The 16,046-nt window shown below is 34.4% G+C and overlaps 1 protein-coding gene across 1 annotated transcript in view; it reads left to right on the top strand.

Moving 5' to 3' along the window:
- The window catches only part of inaE (inactivation no afterpotential E), a 159,663-nt gene that overhangs the window by 117,304 nt on the left and 26,313 nt on the right, over window positions 1-16,046 (top strand). Inside the window, exons 3-5 of the mRNA XM_089647911.1 lie at window positions 5,825-5,934; window positions 8,696-8,800; window positions 10,230-10,331. Coding sequence (XP_089504037.1) covers window positions 5,825-5,934; window positions 8,696-8,800; window positions 10,230-10,331 — 317 coding nt within the window. The remainder of the gene's footprint in view (window positions 1-5,824; window positions 5,935-8,695; window positions 8,801-10,229; window positions 10,332-16,046) is intronic.

Consider the following 16,046-nt stretch of genomic DNA (forward strand, 5'->3'; position numbering starts at 1 on the left):
ACAAATAAATATTCATTCTAGACTTGCAGAAAAGTCAACAGATGTCGGACATTAAAAATAAAAAAATAAGATAGGTTTATCTAAAAAGACGCTGTCTGGATTGCATTTAGTTCGGGTTGAATCTTGCGATCATACATAAAGATAGTTGCCAATAAAAATGTGCGGTGAAAAAATGAAGACAATGTTAGTAGTTCTTATTCGAAGTATGATACAGTTAAAAGTGACCGAGGGGAATAGGGTCCCATTAGCTCAGTTGGTAGAGCACTGTCCCGGAAAGACAAGGGTCCTGGGTTCGAGTCCCAGATGTGACCGTTTCCTTTTCTGATTTTTCTGTTTCAGATTTTCGTTTAGAAATCACTAAAATTGTCTTCAATATTTAGTCATTTTTTAGTTTGTTATCATTTGGGTATTTGCGCACTTGCATGTGCATCGTGTCTCTTTTATGAATACTGTTGACTAATCCTTTCGTGATCCATGGGGTTATCTTTATCTCTTTGTGTGTGTAGTTTTTGGGGGGATTTTTTTGTTGTGTGTATAGTTATGTAGGTTTCAAGCGTATTCATAAATGTGTTCAAGGCATTGTTTGGGTCTAGTTCATTTATAACATTTGACCAAGATTCATTTTGTATGTCCGCTATTAGGGACTTAAAATTTATTTTGTCTTGCACGGTGTTGTTTTTTTCTTCTTTTTGTTTCTTGTTGTGATGTATGCTTAATGTAGTTGTGAAATGATCTGTGACTGTTGAGCGAAAAATGGATGAAGATGTTTTTTTTTTGTTTTAACAAATATATGATCTATGCAGGATTCAGTGTATGACGTAATTCTTGTTGGTGAGTTAATTGTCGATTTAAGTCCGTATTGAGTAAATAGACTTAAGTATTCCGTGGTTTTTGGTTGTAGGTTTAGTGTGTTTATATTCATATCACTTGCAATAATTAGTTGTTGTGTTTTTTTTTATTTTTTTCAAGAAGTTTATTTAAGGAGGTAAAGAAAGGGGAGAGATTGTAATAACATGGAGGTCTGTAAATGGCAAAAATGGAGAGGTCTGGTCCAATGGAGATTTGGATACAGTTTGCTTCTGTTATGTAGATTTCTGTTATGGAGGAGTTTAGTGACTCTTTGGCGAAGATCACTATACCGTCATTTTGATTAAGATGTCTTGTGGTATGGAATGTTGTATAGTTTTTCAAGTTTAAGTTTGTTTAGGAATCATCTAACCAGCATTCGTTCAAGATAATAATATGAAAACTTGTGTCTATTTCGTTTAATAGGACAGAGAAATTATCAAAGTTCTTATGAATACTTCTAATATTTTGGGATATTATGTTTAAATTGTGTTTTTCTGAGAAGAGAACTTTGCATTCAGTCGCTTTATCAAAAATGTGCTCTGTGTTGTTTATTGTTTCTGTATCAATATTAAGTGCAGTAATCATTTTAACTAGAAAGAACAATTTTGTTTGGGAGCCCTAATTTTAAACTTTTAGGTATTTTTTATTAAATCATCTACATGTCCAATATAGATCGTTTAAGGTTTTTCGCTAGTTTTCACACATTCGCCTCAGGGATTTCGTTTCTGCTGTATTCAGTCTGCTGTCTACTTCGTCTTCTTTCGTATGGCGGGGGAGTCAGAGGGGGACATCTAGGTCTGCGAGCCATTCTAGAACCTCATCAATCCCGCCGGGGAATGAATGGAGCGGGCATTCGTTGACCACATTTAATCTTATAACAGGTTTTATTATATAATAATAATATCGCCTGCGTCATTTAAAACCACATGTAAAATCTATAACTATAACCGATCTATAACCGATTTTGGTTCGTTCAACCGAGGTCTTGTAAGAAGTTGATAATTAGTGGCAGGGCAAAAGTGAACTGCTACAATCTACCACATGCTGTCTACTAATTGATATGTAAAGTAGGTAGGTATTATTTAATTATATATTTTCATAATTCCTTATTGCTTTCAACGCATTGATATGTCGATGTTTCAGCGCCTTTTGATGTATTTTAAAATTATTTTACATTTATAGTAATAGTTTGTTCGTATTTAAGCTGGAAAATAAAACTAGTTATCATCTTTCATTCCATTACTTTGTACATGCTTTATAAAACATTACTATGAATATTGTTGGGATAATTTTAAAATTAAAACTAAGCAAAACAAACACTTAGTGGCCGAGTGTTCAAAAACGTCGGGTTTCTTTTGTGTCATCTGCCTAACTAAGTTCGAAAATTAATTGAAACGTTGCTTGAAACGGTTTTGGCTTTGTTTGGTGACCAGATATGAATATCCAGGTACTTCCCCGCCTTCCTCTTCACCCATCTCCTTCCCCTTCCCAGTACCTTCATCATCCCAACATATTCCAATTGGGGATGCCATAGTCTCACTGGCTCCAGACGGTTGGAGGCAGTTGGGACTTTTGTACGGTATTTATCATTTTTTTAATAAACTGTCGTTATAGATTGGAAGACAATGTCAGTATAGCCCTGGTGAGCGTACGTCATTCAGAATCTAAATATTATTACCTCAATGTAGCGGTGTTTGGTGATCATATCTGAATAGCCAGGTACTTCTCAACCTGCCTCTCTCCGGTCTACTTTCTTCCTCCACTTCTTATAACCATTTACCAGCAGTCTGAAGATAGCCACTGTTCATATGAATAGTAAATTTATCATCGTATGCGGTTTCACTTAAAAAAGCCCGTCGTTCCACGGGTCGGTAAGCAATCGACATAAACCAAATACTGTAAAACCCTGCTCAGAAATGTTCAACACTGAACTGCGCTGCAAACGTTACTTTATTATAACGAACTTAATTTTCCGCGCAGGGTCTTACAGCACTCGGTTTATGTCGATTGCATACTGACCCGTGGGACAGAGGGCCAAGTCATCCAGCATTACCCAAGCAACATTTACCACTTATGATGATGGTAGTATAAAGAATTCAAATATCGTACTTACTTATAATATATCCACTATGTTTTTGGTGTCTTCTGGATGGATTGCAATATAAACGTATTATTCTTTGATTTTGTAATATACGATTATATAATTCATATTGTACGTTCAATTTTTATTACAATGCCTACTTTTTTGTTTTTTTTTTGTTTTCATATCAATCCGAATGGGATTGACCTTTTTGTTAACCGACAAATCCGATGACGTCACGCGTACCCGTCAGATTTTGATCGTTTTGACGTGCTTTGAAAAATGCAAACTTTGATCATTATTTTACTAACGGTAAAAGTATTCCTAGTTTGTTGTAAGTATGCTGCGTGCTAACGGTAAAAGTATTCCTTTGATAAATTATAATCAATTCACATTTTTCTTACTCCCGTATGGGTAAATTAACCTCAAATTACACTTGTTACCTAACTTCTAGTTGACAATCACCTCTAACCCTAAAGAAAACATAAACCTCTCTACACGGTGTCCGGAAACACGTTGTATGAGCGGGAAACTGATTAATCTAGATCACATTTGGAATCGATTGTATTTACAACTTTTTTTGATTTTGCTTTTATTTTAGATTAAATAGAGTACGAAAATGGAAATAAGAACTTTAATGAAAAATATTATGGCTTAAAAACACATAATAATAATAATATTTGACTAATTTATATAGCGCCGTTTTCATGAAAAATCACCTCAAGGGCGCTGTACAATATTATATAATAAATACAGTTGGCTTACACCTAGGATTCATAATAACTAGTGACTTACATCTATGACTTATTTCTAGTGACTTACGATTAAGGTTCATAACTACTGACTTAAAACTAGTGACTTACATCTAATACTTATATCTAGAGACTTACGACTAAGGCCTATAACTATTGTCTTAATGACATATTTACATATTCATACAGATTAAAAAAAACGGAGATTCTGAATATATAAGTAATATTTATTATAAATAATTAACGTAGAATTAATAAATCGTCATTTAAAAATCAGTAAAACCGCGAGACACTTAAACGCCCTGCGATTGGTCGGCTGGTTGTGACGGTTGGCCGGCCGCGTGCAATGCGGACATTTTTGTTACTGTCCGCAACTTTGTGTCAAATAGCGATACGTATACTCGCACACGGGTCACTACTGCGGTTTTCAAATTATTTCAAAAGAATTCTATTTTTTTTTAAATCTTGCAAAATACTTAAATTGGGTTTTTTTGTTTTCATACCGACGCGAATGGGATTGTCCTTTCTGTAAGACAAATCCAAGGTACGTATGACGTCACGCGTACCCATCAGATTTCGATGGTTTTGGTGGGCTTTGAAAAATGCCTCGACAATTGTTTCCTATAAAAATCGATGCTTGTAAAAAAAATCTAAAATACTGGTATTTAAGTTGGAATGTGAACGTTCATAATAAAAATATTAAAAAATTGACCGAAATTCCTTATTAGCTGAAAAAACTATACTATTTAATAATAATGTTTATATTTCTAAGGATAAACTTCAAGTGATATTATAATTCCAATTTTGAAAGTAAAATTAAAAACAATAATTTCTCTTAAATATCGGATCGGTTCTGTCTCCGACTTGGTTTTTGTTGCACATCAATGACCTTTTGACATGTGCACCGATTCATTGTTACGCGGATGACAGTACAGTTCATGATAGCTTTTTGTTTGACAAGCCCCCAAAGGGCACACAAACTCCAACGGCTCGGAGGGCTTTGAAGCAGAGAATGGACGGTTATCTCGAGAGTATTTCCTCCTGGGGTAAAAATAATCTCGTCGAATTTAATGTTTCAAAGACCCAATCCTGTCTGATTACGTCTAAAAGGGATCTAAATGATAATCTAGTCTCCTTCAACGGAAGCAATCTTCCGAACAGGCCTTCCATTGATATGCTTGGTGTAACTATAAGTGACCAGCTCAGGTATGGGGGTTCCATCGAAGCCAGAGTAAAGCAGGCCTCTCAGAAGCTGGGCGTACTGTACAGGGCGCGCAGATACTTTAATAGTACACAACTGCTGACCCTGTACAAATCACAAGTGCGTCCTACTGTCGAATTCGGCAGCCATCTCTGGTCCGGAGCCCCTAAATACCTGAAAAAAACCCTTGACTCTGTGCAAAAACGGGCGGTCCGTTTGATAGATTCCCCAATCTTAACAAACGGACTGCAATCTTTAGAGCACAGGCGTCGGGTAGGTATGCTGTCCTTATTCTATCGGTATTACAATGGAAGATGCTCTGAGGAACTAGCGTCATTGATCCCTTCCGCACCGGTGCGTAGTCGGGATACACGCCAAACGCGCGCCCAACATTTGTACACGGTTGACATTTGTCACATGAGAACGGGTCGCTTCTACGATTCGTTCTTGAGTTCAACAGCTCGACTGTGGAACGAACTGCCGGCCTCTGTGTTTCCTCCCTCCTACAACATGGGACTCTTCAAGACCCATGTTCACTCCTTCCTCTCCACAAAAAGACCCTCCACACAGCATCCCCAAAGATGACATAGGCCCTGAGGGAAATTATTTTCTTCAGGGCCTCCTGTGTGGAGTTAATATAAAAAAAAAATAAAAAAAAAATATCATATACTTTAATCGCTTTAGTTAATTTTTCACAAAATTAGTTCGAATTTTGAAGATGACACTTAAATTCAAAGCAAATTCTTGTCCTAGAATTCTTTGAACCAGAGTTATAGACACAATGGAAATGAATATTTTTGATTGATGATTGAGAGTTGTAAGCTCTATAGGAAGGTTTTTTTAAAAATAAAACGTTTTCAAATATGGAGAGAATTGTACCAAGAAACAACCCACCCCTATTTCTTCAGTATAATAATGATTTGTTTTGTGTGATTGTTTCAGGGTCATAGTTCTGGGATTGGTGCTGGGGTTATGGCCCCCCTTGGAGGAGAAGCCTCAGTGCGCCCCCCTTCTCTTAAATCTTCTCATTGGACATCTTGTCATCATGGCTGGTAAGGCTTAATTCTATTCTAACCTAACCTAACATAATATGAGGTCACTAAAATGAGAATATTACAGCTAACTAGCCGAGTGCTCCAAAGCTGAGTTCCCTCCCGGGCGTTCGGGTTCAATTATCTCCTAGCTAAGTTTTCCATCATTGCACAAGCAACGTTTTCCATCTGTAATGATGAAATAATGTTAGGTTGTAATTTATAATATAAGTAACTCGGAATTATCTTCTATAATACCCGCAATCTGTATCGATAATTCCGAGTTAATTTATAATTCCGAGTTACTTATATTATAAATTAACTCGGAATTATCGATACAGATTGCGGGTATTGTAGAAGATAATTCCGAGTTAATTTATAATATAAGTAACTCGGAATTATCTTCTATAATACCCGCAATTTGTATCTACCTGTAACTATATTTTTTTGTATTTAATTAACTTAACAATAATTATATTTGGGTAATAATGCTGATAGGTATGTTCCTATTCTATTTTGCAAGATTGTGTAGTATACAGGGTGTCCAAAAACTAGTGGTACAAGCGAGAAGCTGGTGAATCTACATCATATAGAATATATTATACAAGGTGTCCAGGGGTAAAGTGCACTATCTTCCAGAGGTGATTTTACATTATATTAGAAATAAAAAAGAAAAACAAATTTTTCGAAATTTCAAGATTTTACGATAGTTTTCTGGTTAAAAGGTTGACTTTTTGTATGGAAAAATAAATATTCTTCCATGGAAACAATGAAATTTCGAAAATATTTAATTATCTTGTTTTCTTCTACCATATTATAGAATCATTTCCCGAAGTTATTGCCCCTTACCTCCAGACACCCTGTATAGTAGTTTTGCGGCACGTTCCAGATTGAAAGACACTCTGAGTATCGCCCTGGTGTTAGACCACCATTGGTGAACTTTGCTTGAAATGGCTTTAGCCGTGTTTGGTGACCAGATTTGAATAGCCAGGTATTTTCCCTCCTTCCTCTTTCGCATCCTTCCCCTCCCACTACCTTCAACCTCACAACATATCCCAAATTATTGAAGCCATCAGGGACGCCCCTACGTGGGCGCAATTGGAGCAGTATGCTCCGGGCGTCGAGTTGCCAAGGCGCCAATGCGTTGTTAATACTTCACCTGTCACATTGCTCTTTAGATTTTAATGAAAACGGTGCTGCACGAAAAGTGATCTAACTAAAAAAATTATCTCCTACCTAGGCGTCAACTGGTGCGCCAAAATAAATTTTACTTGCGCCATGCGCCGTTTGGCTCAGGGCCGGCATGGATGGCATAGTCTCACTGGCATTAATCGCCCAAAATGAGATATGAAATTAACCTTTGCAGCAATCGAACTAGCAACCTTCTCACTCAAAGTACACCTAAAGATATCTAAGGACTATGCAGCTCTATTGAATAGTTGAATTGAATTGTTTATAGGTGAGTTTCAATTAACCTTGGGTTAGTAAAAATAGTATCATAAGAACGCCTCCGGTTGAAATTTTCAATAGTTTTGATGTTCCAAATATACAACAAATATATTGTGCCAAAAATACACTATTGAAACTTTTCAAAAATACGAAATTCTCTTCTAGACCGCGTATCCATCACACCAGATCGAATCAAAATGACATAAAAACATGCAATGTTATAAAACCATATTCGGACAAAGAAACTCCACAACATCTTTCTCCCAGATATAAAACTAATATATAAGTTTAATGGAGACAACTTAAGAATAAAAATCAAGATGAAAGAGGTCAATAAACAATTCTAAAAAAATACGAAAAACGACATAGAAGAAAAATAAAATAAAAATAAATAACTTTAATCCTCCTCAGCATAGACTTCCTGGTGAAGAGAATTTTTAAAAACCATTACCTTGCTTAAATTCACTTTTAAATGTACAATGTTTTATATAGTCGCTAAAATAAGAATAAAATTAAAAAGCTACGTTCGTCAAAAACAAATTATCAAATAATGCAAACTACCTGTCTCTTAAATAAATTACTTAGTTATTCATGTTTTTCTTGGCTTGACAAAATATCTTCAAAGTTTTTGCGTCGTTATATGTTTGAGCATAATCTTTGTTATTCATCTTGATAACTTAAACTTTCCGGTTGGGTTCCATAGTTCATTTGAATCAAAGCGTTTCAATCCAAAGTTAAACAAATTGCTCCTCGTAGCTCGTAATAATTACGGTGCAAGTTTCCATGAAATTGTTAATCTAGAAATCAAAACTTGACAAATAGTTTGTAGCCTAGTTTTCAAAACAATTTCCCCTCTTCTGTTAAAATTATTTTATTCTGTAATAGTTAAGTAAAGTTATGCTTTAAGCATGTATATCGCTCGCAACAAACGATTTGTTATCGAAACAATTGTAAAATATGCACGCTCTGCCCTTATTTCCTATTTTCTATCTCTTTATCTTTCCCACTCATTTCAGTCCCACAAATACTCCAATTCTGGATGCCACAATCCCATTAGCTACAGTTTGGTATCTTGTGCGGAATTCATATACATTTTGAAAACTAATGGTAGACTGATGAATCGAATTTATGACAACTTTTTGATTCATTCTTTCGTTTTCGAGTAAATCGAGTCCGAAGTGGAATTTTTTAGGACAAATTTGAAAAAAATCTTGAGTTACTTTCCCTTGCTTTATCGGGGATGGCCATCTGCACGTCCTTAATATTGTGTTTTGATCCTCTGAATTATATCTTGCTATGTGGACTGTACATACTAATTAGGATTTGTTTTCAGTAACTGCATTGGTGGAGCTAGCAATCTGTGCAGTGTCAATGAGAGGAAGCATTTTGGATACAGCGAGAAGAGCACCAATGCAGAAACTGGTGTATGCCAGGCTAGGTAAGAAAATATTCTTCGTTTTCTTACTGTAGGGACTATTTCGCATATGTAATGTGGTAAGATAATTTGACTACGTAGTGGTCGTCAAATGTATCATTTACATTCAAAATTTATAATATTGGACCCATAACGATGCCCTGTGGAATACCAAAATTTAATGTTTCCTGTTCGCTAGTTTTTCAATTGTGGGCGATTTGTCAAATATCTTCCGATCCATTGCTTTTTTGTGGTTATTAGTAGTTTTTCGATTTGAACAAGTGCTTTTTACGTCTACAAAATATCCTTCCACGTTTATTTCCTTTTTAAATGCCTTCATTTTGTGTTTTAAATCCTCACTTCGCCCTTGAGGTGATTTGTCACAAAAACGGCGCTCTACAAATTATCCAATTATTATTATTATTATTATTACCTAATCTGGTGAGGCACTCAATGCTATTACAAGGCGTTTGGCAGGTCCATTGCAGGCCCAGTCTCTATGTTTGGCGTTACTATTTTTTTATTATATAGTTAATAATTGTCTGCAACGTGACTCACGCGTTTTTAGCATTAGACATTCCGTAAATTTCATTGCGGTTTGCGGAGTTTTATAGTTTTATTACTTAAACATTACAGTCTGCGGAAATGTATAGTTTTATTGCATTGGTGATGCCATGCACGCATTCGAATTCTAATGGATAAAAATTTATTTTCTGTGCAGAAGACACAATATTATATTTTTAGCTTAAATTTTACAAAATTACGCTACAGTTATTAGAATTCACTTTTTGTATGACAGTGGCTTCTTTTGTTCACTCTTTTTCAATCAGCGATTTACACTTCTGATATTATTTACGACTTAATGATGTACATTATGTCACCATGTAACACAATTTCGTAGCAGTGAACAAAGATGGAATAGCTAATGACGAAATTAATAAATTTTAAAAATCGCGTAAATAAAATCTTTTTGGATGAAAAAAGCATGACTGGTAGATATTTTACGGGGTCTTAAAGAAGAAAAATATCACAGAAAAGGTACCCATATTCTTTTTCTATCGTATGTAGCGGAATACAGGCTTGCTCGCGTATTGCTGTGTGAGTTATTGCAATTAAACAACAAACGTAATCAAAAATGGCGTAGAGGTACCCACTAGAAAATGACAAAATTTTTTACATATTTTTAGAATACTTCACATCTATTTTCGTCCTAGTTTTGTTTCTCTCTCAATCTATGAATGATCTTTTGAAGTTTCCATTGAAAACGATAATTAAATTCGTTCATTTATGTTGTTTCAAATAACTAAATTCTGCAGGGAGTAAAAAATAATTCTACCAAAAATGATGTCTTTAAGTTTCACCAAGTGTTGCCAAGTGCAAAATTAAGTAGGCAAGTACTATAATAATGGAATGTATGTATATGTATATCTATTGTAATTATTTTACCTTCCAGTTGCCCTTGCCTGCGATGTTGCATGGTTATCTGTCAGCGTGTGGTGGCTGGCGCATTTCTACGTGGACTGTCCAGCTCCAGTCGCTAAAGAAGCTCTACTTGGTAAGTTGACATGTCTGCAGATAGTACGTAACACAACGCTGTGTTAGTCAACCATTTTTTTAAACTTTAAATACCTTTATTACCGGCGAAATTCACATAGGTAAGTGTATCGAGTTACGTCTGATTTAAACGTGGATTTTACCTATAAACTACGCGTAAAAAACTTACTGATATAAATTCAAATTATTCTTTATCCTGTTAAAAACGGGACTGCAGATTCTAAACAAATTAATTGATAGGTTTCATGTTAAGCTTTTAGTAAAAAAGAAATGTATGTTCATAAAAATATTTTCGCATTTCGTCATTATATATTAACAGGGCAAACGCAGGTGCATGAACACGTGTTATGACATATTCTGAAAATACTAACATTTTATTAAGACACGGCCTGCTGTCCCGTTTTCAACAGGATTTTAATCAATCAGCAATGGTAATTTTTCTCCGTGTATAAACTCAATTAATTGATTTCTATTACCTTATTCAGTCGACAAACAAAGATGTCCATTATATGGTATTTTTATTATCTATTTCATGTAAATTGAAGTATAAAATTTAGCAGTGCTGCATTTCCGATGTATATCTAATGGTACGTATACATTTGCGAACTGAAACGCGAACCGAGCCACGCATTACGGGAAAGCAGCGAAGCAACTGCAAGCGACGTTTCGCGCCCTTTGCGGTTTCTTTGTTCCTTTCCCATAAGTCGAGGTTCAGTTCGGCAGTTCGCGTATGTATACGTAGCATTAGATCTTCGATATTATTTGGCTTGATAGGATGGAAGGCCGTAAAAATTAATTTGGTGTAGTTTGTAGTGTTTGTACGTAGTTAAAAAACTCGAAACATATTTTTTTAAATGTAGTAATTTTTTCGCTAATTTTTCATCGTAAGCTTTGTTCTATTGAAATAACTAACTGAGTAAAGCCTCAATTTGTAACATTTAATCAGTGAAGACAATATTAACGACTCTCAAACGAAAGATGTGAAACAGAAAAAAACAAAATAAGATCTGAATGTTTTCTGTTTAATGTCTTTCTTTGAGAGTCGTTAATATTGTCTTCCAAGATTAAATATTTGGTATTTTCAATTAAATTGATCGATAAAATCCTTATAAATGTAAACTTTGTAAAAAATGTTCTGTTTTTTATGACTCTTGGTTTTGCGGTGACACTTTTTTTACGCGGAAATCTAAACACGTTGAATTCTTCTTCTGACCATGTTTATTTAATGGGTTCCGTGGCCCATCTGCTCTGCAATTCTCAAAATAACATATTCTGCGGGCTGTACTAGCCAATTTAAACAAAATAAAAGAGAAAACCACAAACATGAGCTTGTCGAATCTACAAGAATTCTTTTCAGCGTCAAGCACCGTTCGTTTATCTTAAATTTCTAGTTCAACTAGCCACGGGTTATCTGAGGGGCGAATCCGGTTTTATTTAGGGATAAGAAATAGTTGTTAACTTTAAAATTAATTAAAATGAAATTCAAAAAAAGTTAATTTATTTTAATGTTAACGACTTTAGGGGAGATTTCGGTTCTACTTAATGGTAATGAACAATTGTCCTTACAAGCCAAAAATGTGTATATTCTTGGTATACCTTATATCTTAGGTAATAGGCATTAAAATCGCTTGACAAACGGAGTCTAGAAACGTTTAATTTCAAGCAAAAAACTGGTATTTACTTATTTTTTAAATAATTTTATAAGAAAGAAAAAATGTTAATCAAGTGAAACTGTCACAGATAATCTTAGCTATAAAACTGTGTATTTTTAAGTTGTTTCCTTTATGCGTTCATACATTTCTATTGAAAAAATATTTTTTGTAGTAATTTGCATTTATATTTTTATTGAGTCATTTATTTTTTTATTTGTATCTACTCAAGCGAAGTGATAGGAAAACCTTCAATTTAACTAAAGCGTATTTTTTGATTTTCATAATGTACACCGATTCGTTATAAAGATTAATCAAAATAGTGATTTGGCATTAAGTTTCGCATTGACTGCGATTCCAGTTCTCTCGAGTGACAGCAAAAACATCATTAATTTTAAGGTTAAGGACAATTCCTTATCCTTACGTAGAACCGAAAACGCCTCTCAGATCTATAAATTTTCATTTCTTCAACTTTTTGATGACATAGCTCACCGTTCGAGAGTTTTTGGTGTTTTAGACTTTCATACAACAGATTCTCTGCCATAAAATTCAAGCAATATGATTTTTTGTCAGCAAAATCAACATAAAAATTTTGACTTCTACAAAGTTTTCTTTGCGAAGTCGTGTCAACGCCGATTACTAAATCATTAAAACAATTAAGGCGATGCCATACGTAGTTATGCAAAATCATGTGTTTTTGCTTTGAAAATTTGGTCGCCTAGAAATGTTTCAGATGCTCTAATTAAATACTGCGAGTAGAATACATCCTGGCCTTTGAAATAATCGAGTATTTTTTAGATAAGTCTTTTAATAAGCCCAGAAAAAAATTATGTATAAGGCCTATGAAAACTGCTTTAACGTTCAAAATCTCCTACTTACGAACCCATTTTCGGTTATGATTTTATGTTGTAAATTAAGTTATTTATAAAATGATCGAAAAAAAATTAAATATTTATGCCTGAACATCCACAAGATAAAATAAAAGGCACTTTTTGGCCATGTTTTTTTCTTGCATAAATCAAAACAGGCGAGGGCCTTCCTTACTAGCGATCTCAATCGTTGTATGAAGAATCATGAATTGTCAGATTCAAACGATAATCTAAGTTATTAATCGTCAAAATATCGATAATGTAGCCACGCTAGGCTATCATAAATACATTTTTCTGTCGAGATATATGTTTTTACTAACAATTTATTTTCGTTAAATACTATATAATGAACATCGAAGAATTCTCCTACTCATTCGGCTCTATGAGGTGGCCGTGAATGCACGCTTTCTACGGTCCGTCGTGTCAATATTTTTTCAAAGTTCGAAATTCCGCGTAATTATTACACTTCCATGAGACGTTTCAACAATATTCCACTCTATGCGTTGCGCGTAGGGACTATAATAGTGTGTCGCCTTTTTTTATGTTTCATCTGTGCGTTTCCGTCGAAGCTGTGTAGTGTCAAATAGTATTATTAAGAATCAATTTATTGTTAACATTTTTTTGGGTTTCTAGGTAATAAACAATTTAATATTATTAAGAATTAATATATTGTTAACATTTTTTCGGGTTTCTAGGTAATAAACAATTTCATATTATTAAGAATTAATTTATTGTTAACTTTTTTTCGGGTTTCTAATAAATATAGTAATAAACAATTTGATGTTTTTAAAATAAAAAATTATATAAAATATTCCAGCACTTACAATAAAATAAAAGAAGCACATCGTATAAAAATGTTTCAGTCGAAAAGATCGAATGCCGAAATCACTTACTTCGAAATTATTGCAAAAAACTTAAATCACTGTTAGAAGTATCCCTTAGCATTGAGAAAGATTGTGTCAAGCCGTATTTTACGCCTGAGAACGGCTGTACGTTGTGCAATAACGTACCGGAAGACTTTGAATTAGGAAAAATAAAACAGTTTTATTTGGATATATTGAATGGTCCAAAACATGTATTTGGAGACCACTCACTATGCAAGGAACGGGAATACTTTTGCAAACGGGATACTGGCGACACTAATTACGTACCCAATATGACTTCGAGCTTGATAATGTCAAGAAACGCTTTTACAATTTTTGCATGCTACCCGAATTAATTGATCCTCGACACAATCGCTGCATGCCTATTAGAAATCCTGAGTATTTAGAAAAGTGCATAATAGCAAAAAGAAACAAAGTAAAATTGGTTTCAGCTAAAACCAAAACATGTAAAAAGGAATTTTTTCGAAGAAATCAATAACATTTTATTTCATTGAAGTGTCTTCAGAAGAAATTTCATTTATATTCCTAATGTATGTAGTCCACATTTTTAGAAATAGGGAAAAGGAGGGTTGGAAAGTTCCTGGCTATTCAGATCTAGTCACTAAACAACTAAAGAAACAAACTACCTTAAAAAATTGAAAATTAATTGTATTATTACTTCAATAGAAGAGAGTCCAAATATAATTACTAATCATATAAATTACTTCTTCAGTGACATTGGTCCAAGCTTCGCTAGTAATTTGTGCAGTGCTAATAAAACTATTGAGATGTGTCTGGTGAATGATTTTAAATCTGAACTTCACGTTACAGGGGACAATTTTTATTTTAAACCAACTAGCATTTCTGAAGTCACAAATGTGATAAATGATTTAAAAATGTCTTTCTCGTGCGGTATTGATTCTTTAAGTGTTATGGTGTATAAAATGCATGTATCCGAATTAGCTTGTCTCATATCTCACCTTGTAAATACAGGAGTTTTCCAATAAGAGGTGTAATTTTGATATTTAATCGTAAAATATCAATGGTTTCGTTGCTTGTGTGGCACGTAGCGCCGTCTTGTTGAAAGTAAACGTTGTCCAGATTAATACCATCCGATTCCGGCCATAAAACATCATTAATTTTTTTTCAGTAGCGCAGTCAATTCACTGTTGTCCATTCTGTTGCTCCAGCCTCATTTTCAAAAAAGTAAGGTCCAATGACTCCGCCAGACCATAAACCGCACTAAACAGTCACACGTTGAGTGTAAAGAGGCTTTTTAACAATAACTCTTGGGTTTTTCGAGCCTCAGATGCGACGATTTTGCGTGTTGACGAAGCCACCGAGGTGGAAATGGGCCTCATCACTCAAAATGATTTGCATTTGATTCACTCAAGTGAATTATAATAAGTTCAATGCGTTGTTGAAGCGTGTATCGTTCCATTTTATTAATGGCGTTGTTTCTACTTGTCAAATGTCAAAAAATGACAGCTTCAAAAGTAACATCTACCGAAATAGCGGGCTATTCAAAATAACACCTCTTATTGGAAAACACTGTATTAGCTTCGAGAGTGGGATGTTCCCTTCTCATTGTAAGAAAGCTAAAGTAATTCCCCTTTTTAAATATGGAGATCGTCTAGATGTTAATAATTACAGACCTATATTCTTACTCAATACTCTTTCAAAAGTAATAGAGAGATTAGCTATGTCGAGATTGGTATCATTCTTAGAAACATATAATATACTCTCTAGCAATCAGTTTGGTTTCAGAGAGAATACAGGAACAAGTGATGTAGTGTTGAGGGTATTGTCCAAAGTCAAAGTCAAACATGAATACAATGTCCTGAAGGAGCTTGCAGAACTAGAAAGCATTACCATAGAAAAGTGTGGTCTTTTCATACATGAAGAGTATCCGTATATGGGTGCGACACCAGATGGAATTTCTTCTGAATACACCATGATTGAAATTAAATGTCCTTTCGCAGCACGCAGCATGCTCATATAAGAAGCAGTAAAATCCAAAAAAATTATGTTAGCAAAAATGGAGAAATTCTGGTAAATACATCTCACGATTGGTTTTACCAGGTTCAGGGCCAATTACATGCAACAAAAAAGCTATTTGTATGTTAGTTGTATGGACTGAACTCGGATAAACATCGAAAAAAATTTATGGGATGACGAATTTCGGCAGACTAATATGGTTGAACAGCTGAATCGCTTTTACAATTTTTGCATGCTACCCGAATTAATTGATCCTGGACATAATCGCTGCATGCCTATTATAAATCCTGAGTAATTCAAAGTGCATAATACCGAAAAGAAGTAAAGTAAAATTGGT

This window comes from Hesperophylax consimilis, chromosome 27 (assembly GCF_061612785.1).
Source record: "Hesperophylax consimilis isolate HC1 chromosome 27, BYU_Hcon_1.0, whole genome shotgun sequence".
In the NCBI taxonomy this organism is placed as follows: Eukaryota; Metazoa; Arthropoda; class Insecta; order Trichoptera; family Limnephilidae; genus Hesperophylax; species Hesperophylax consimilis.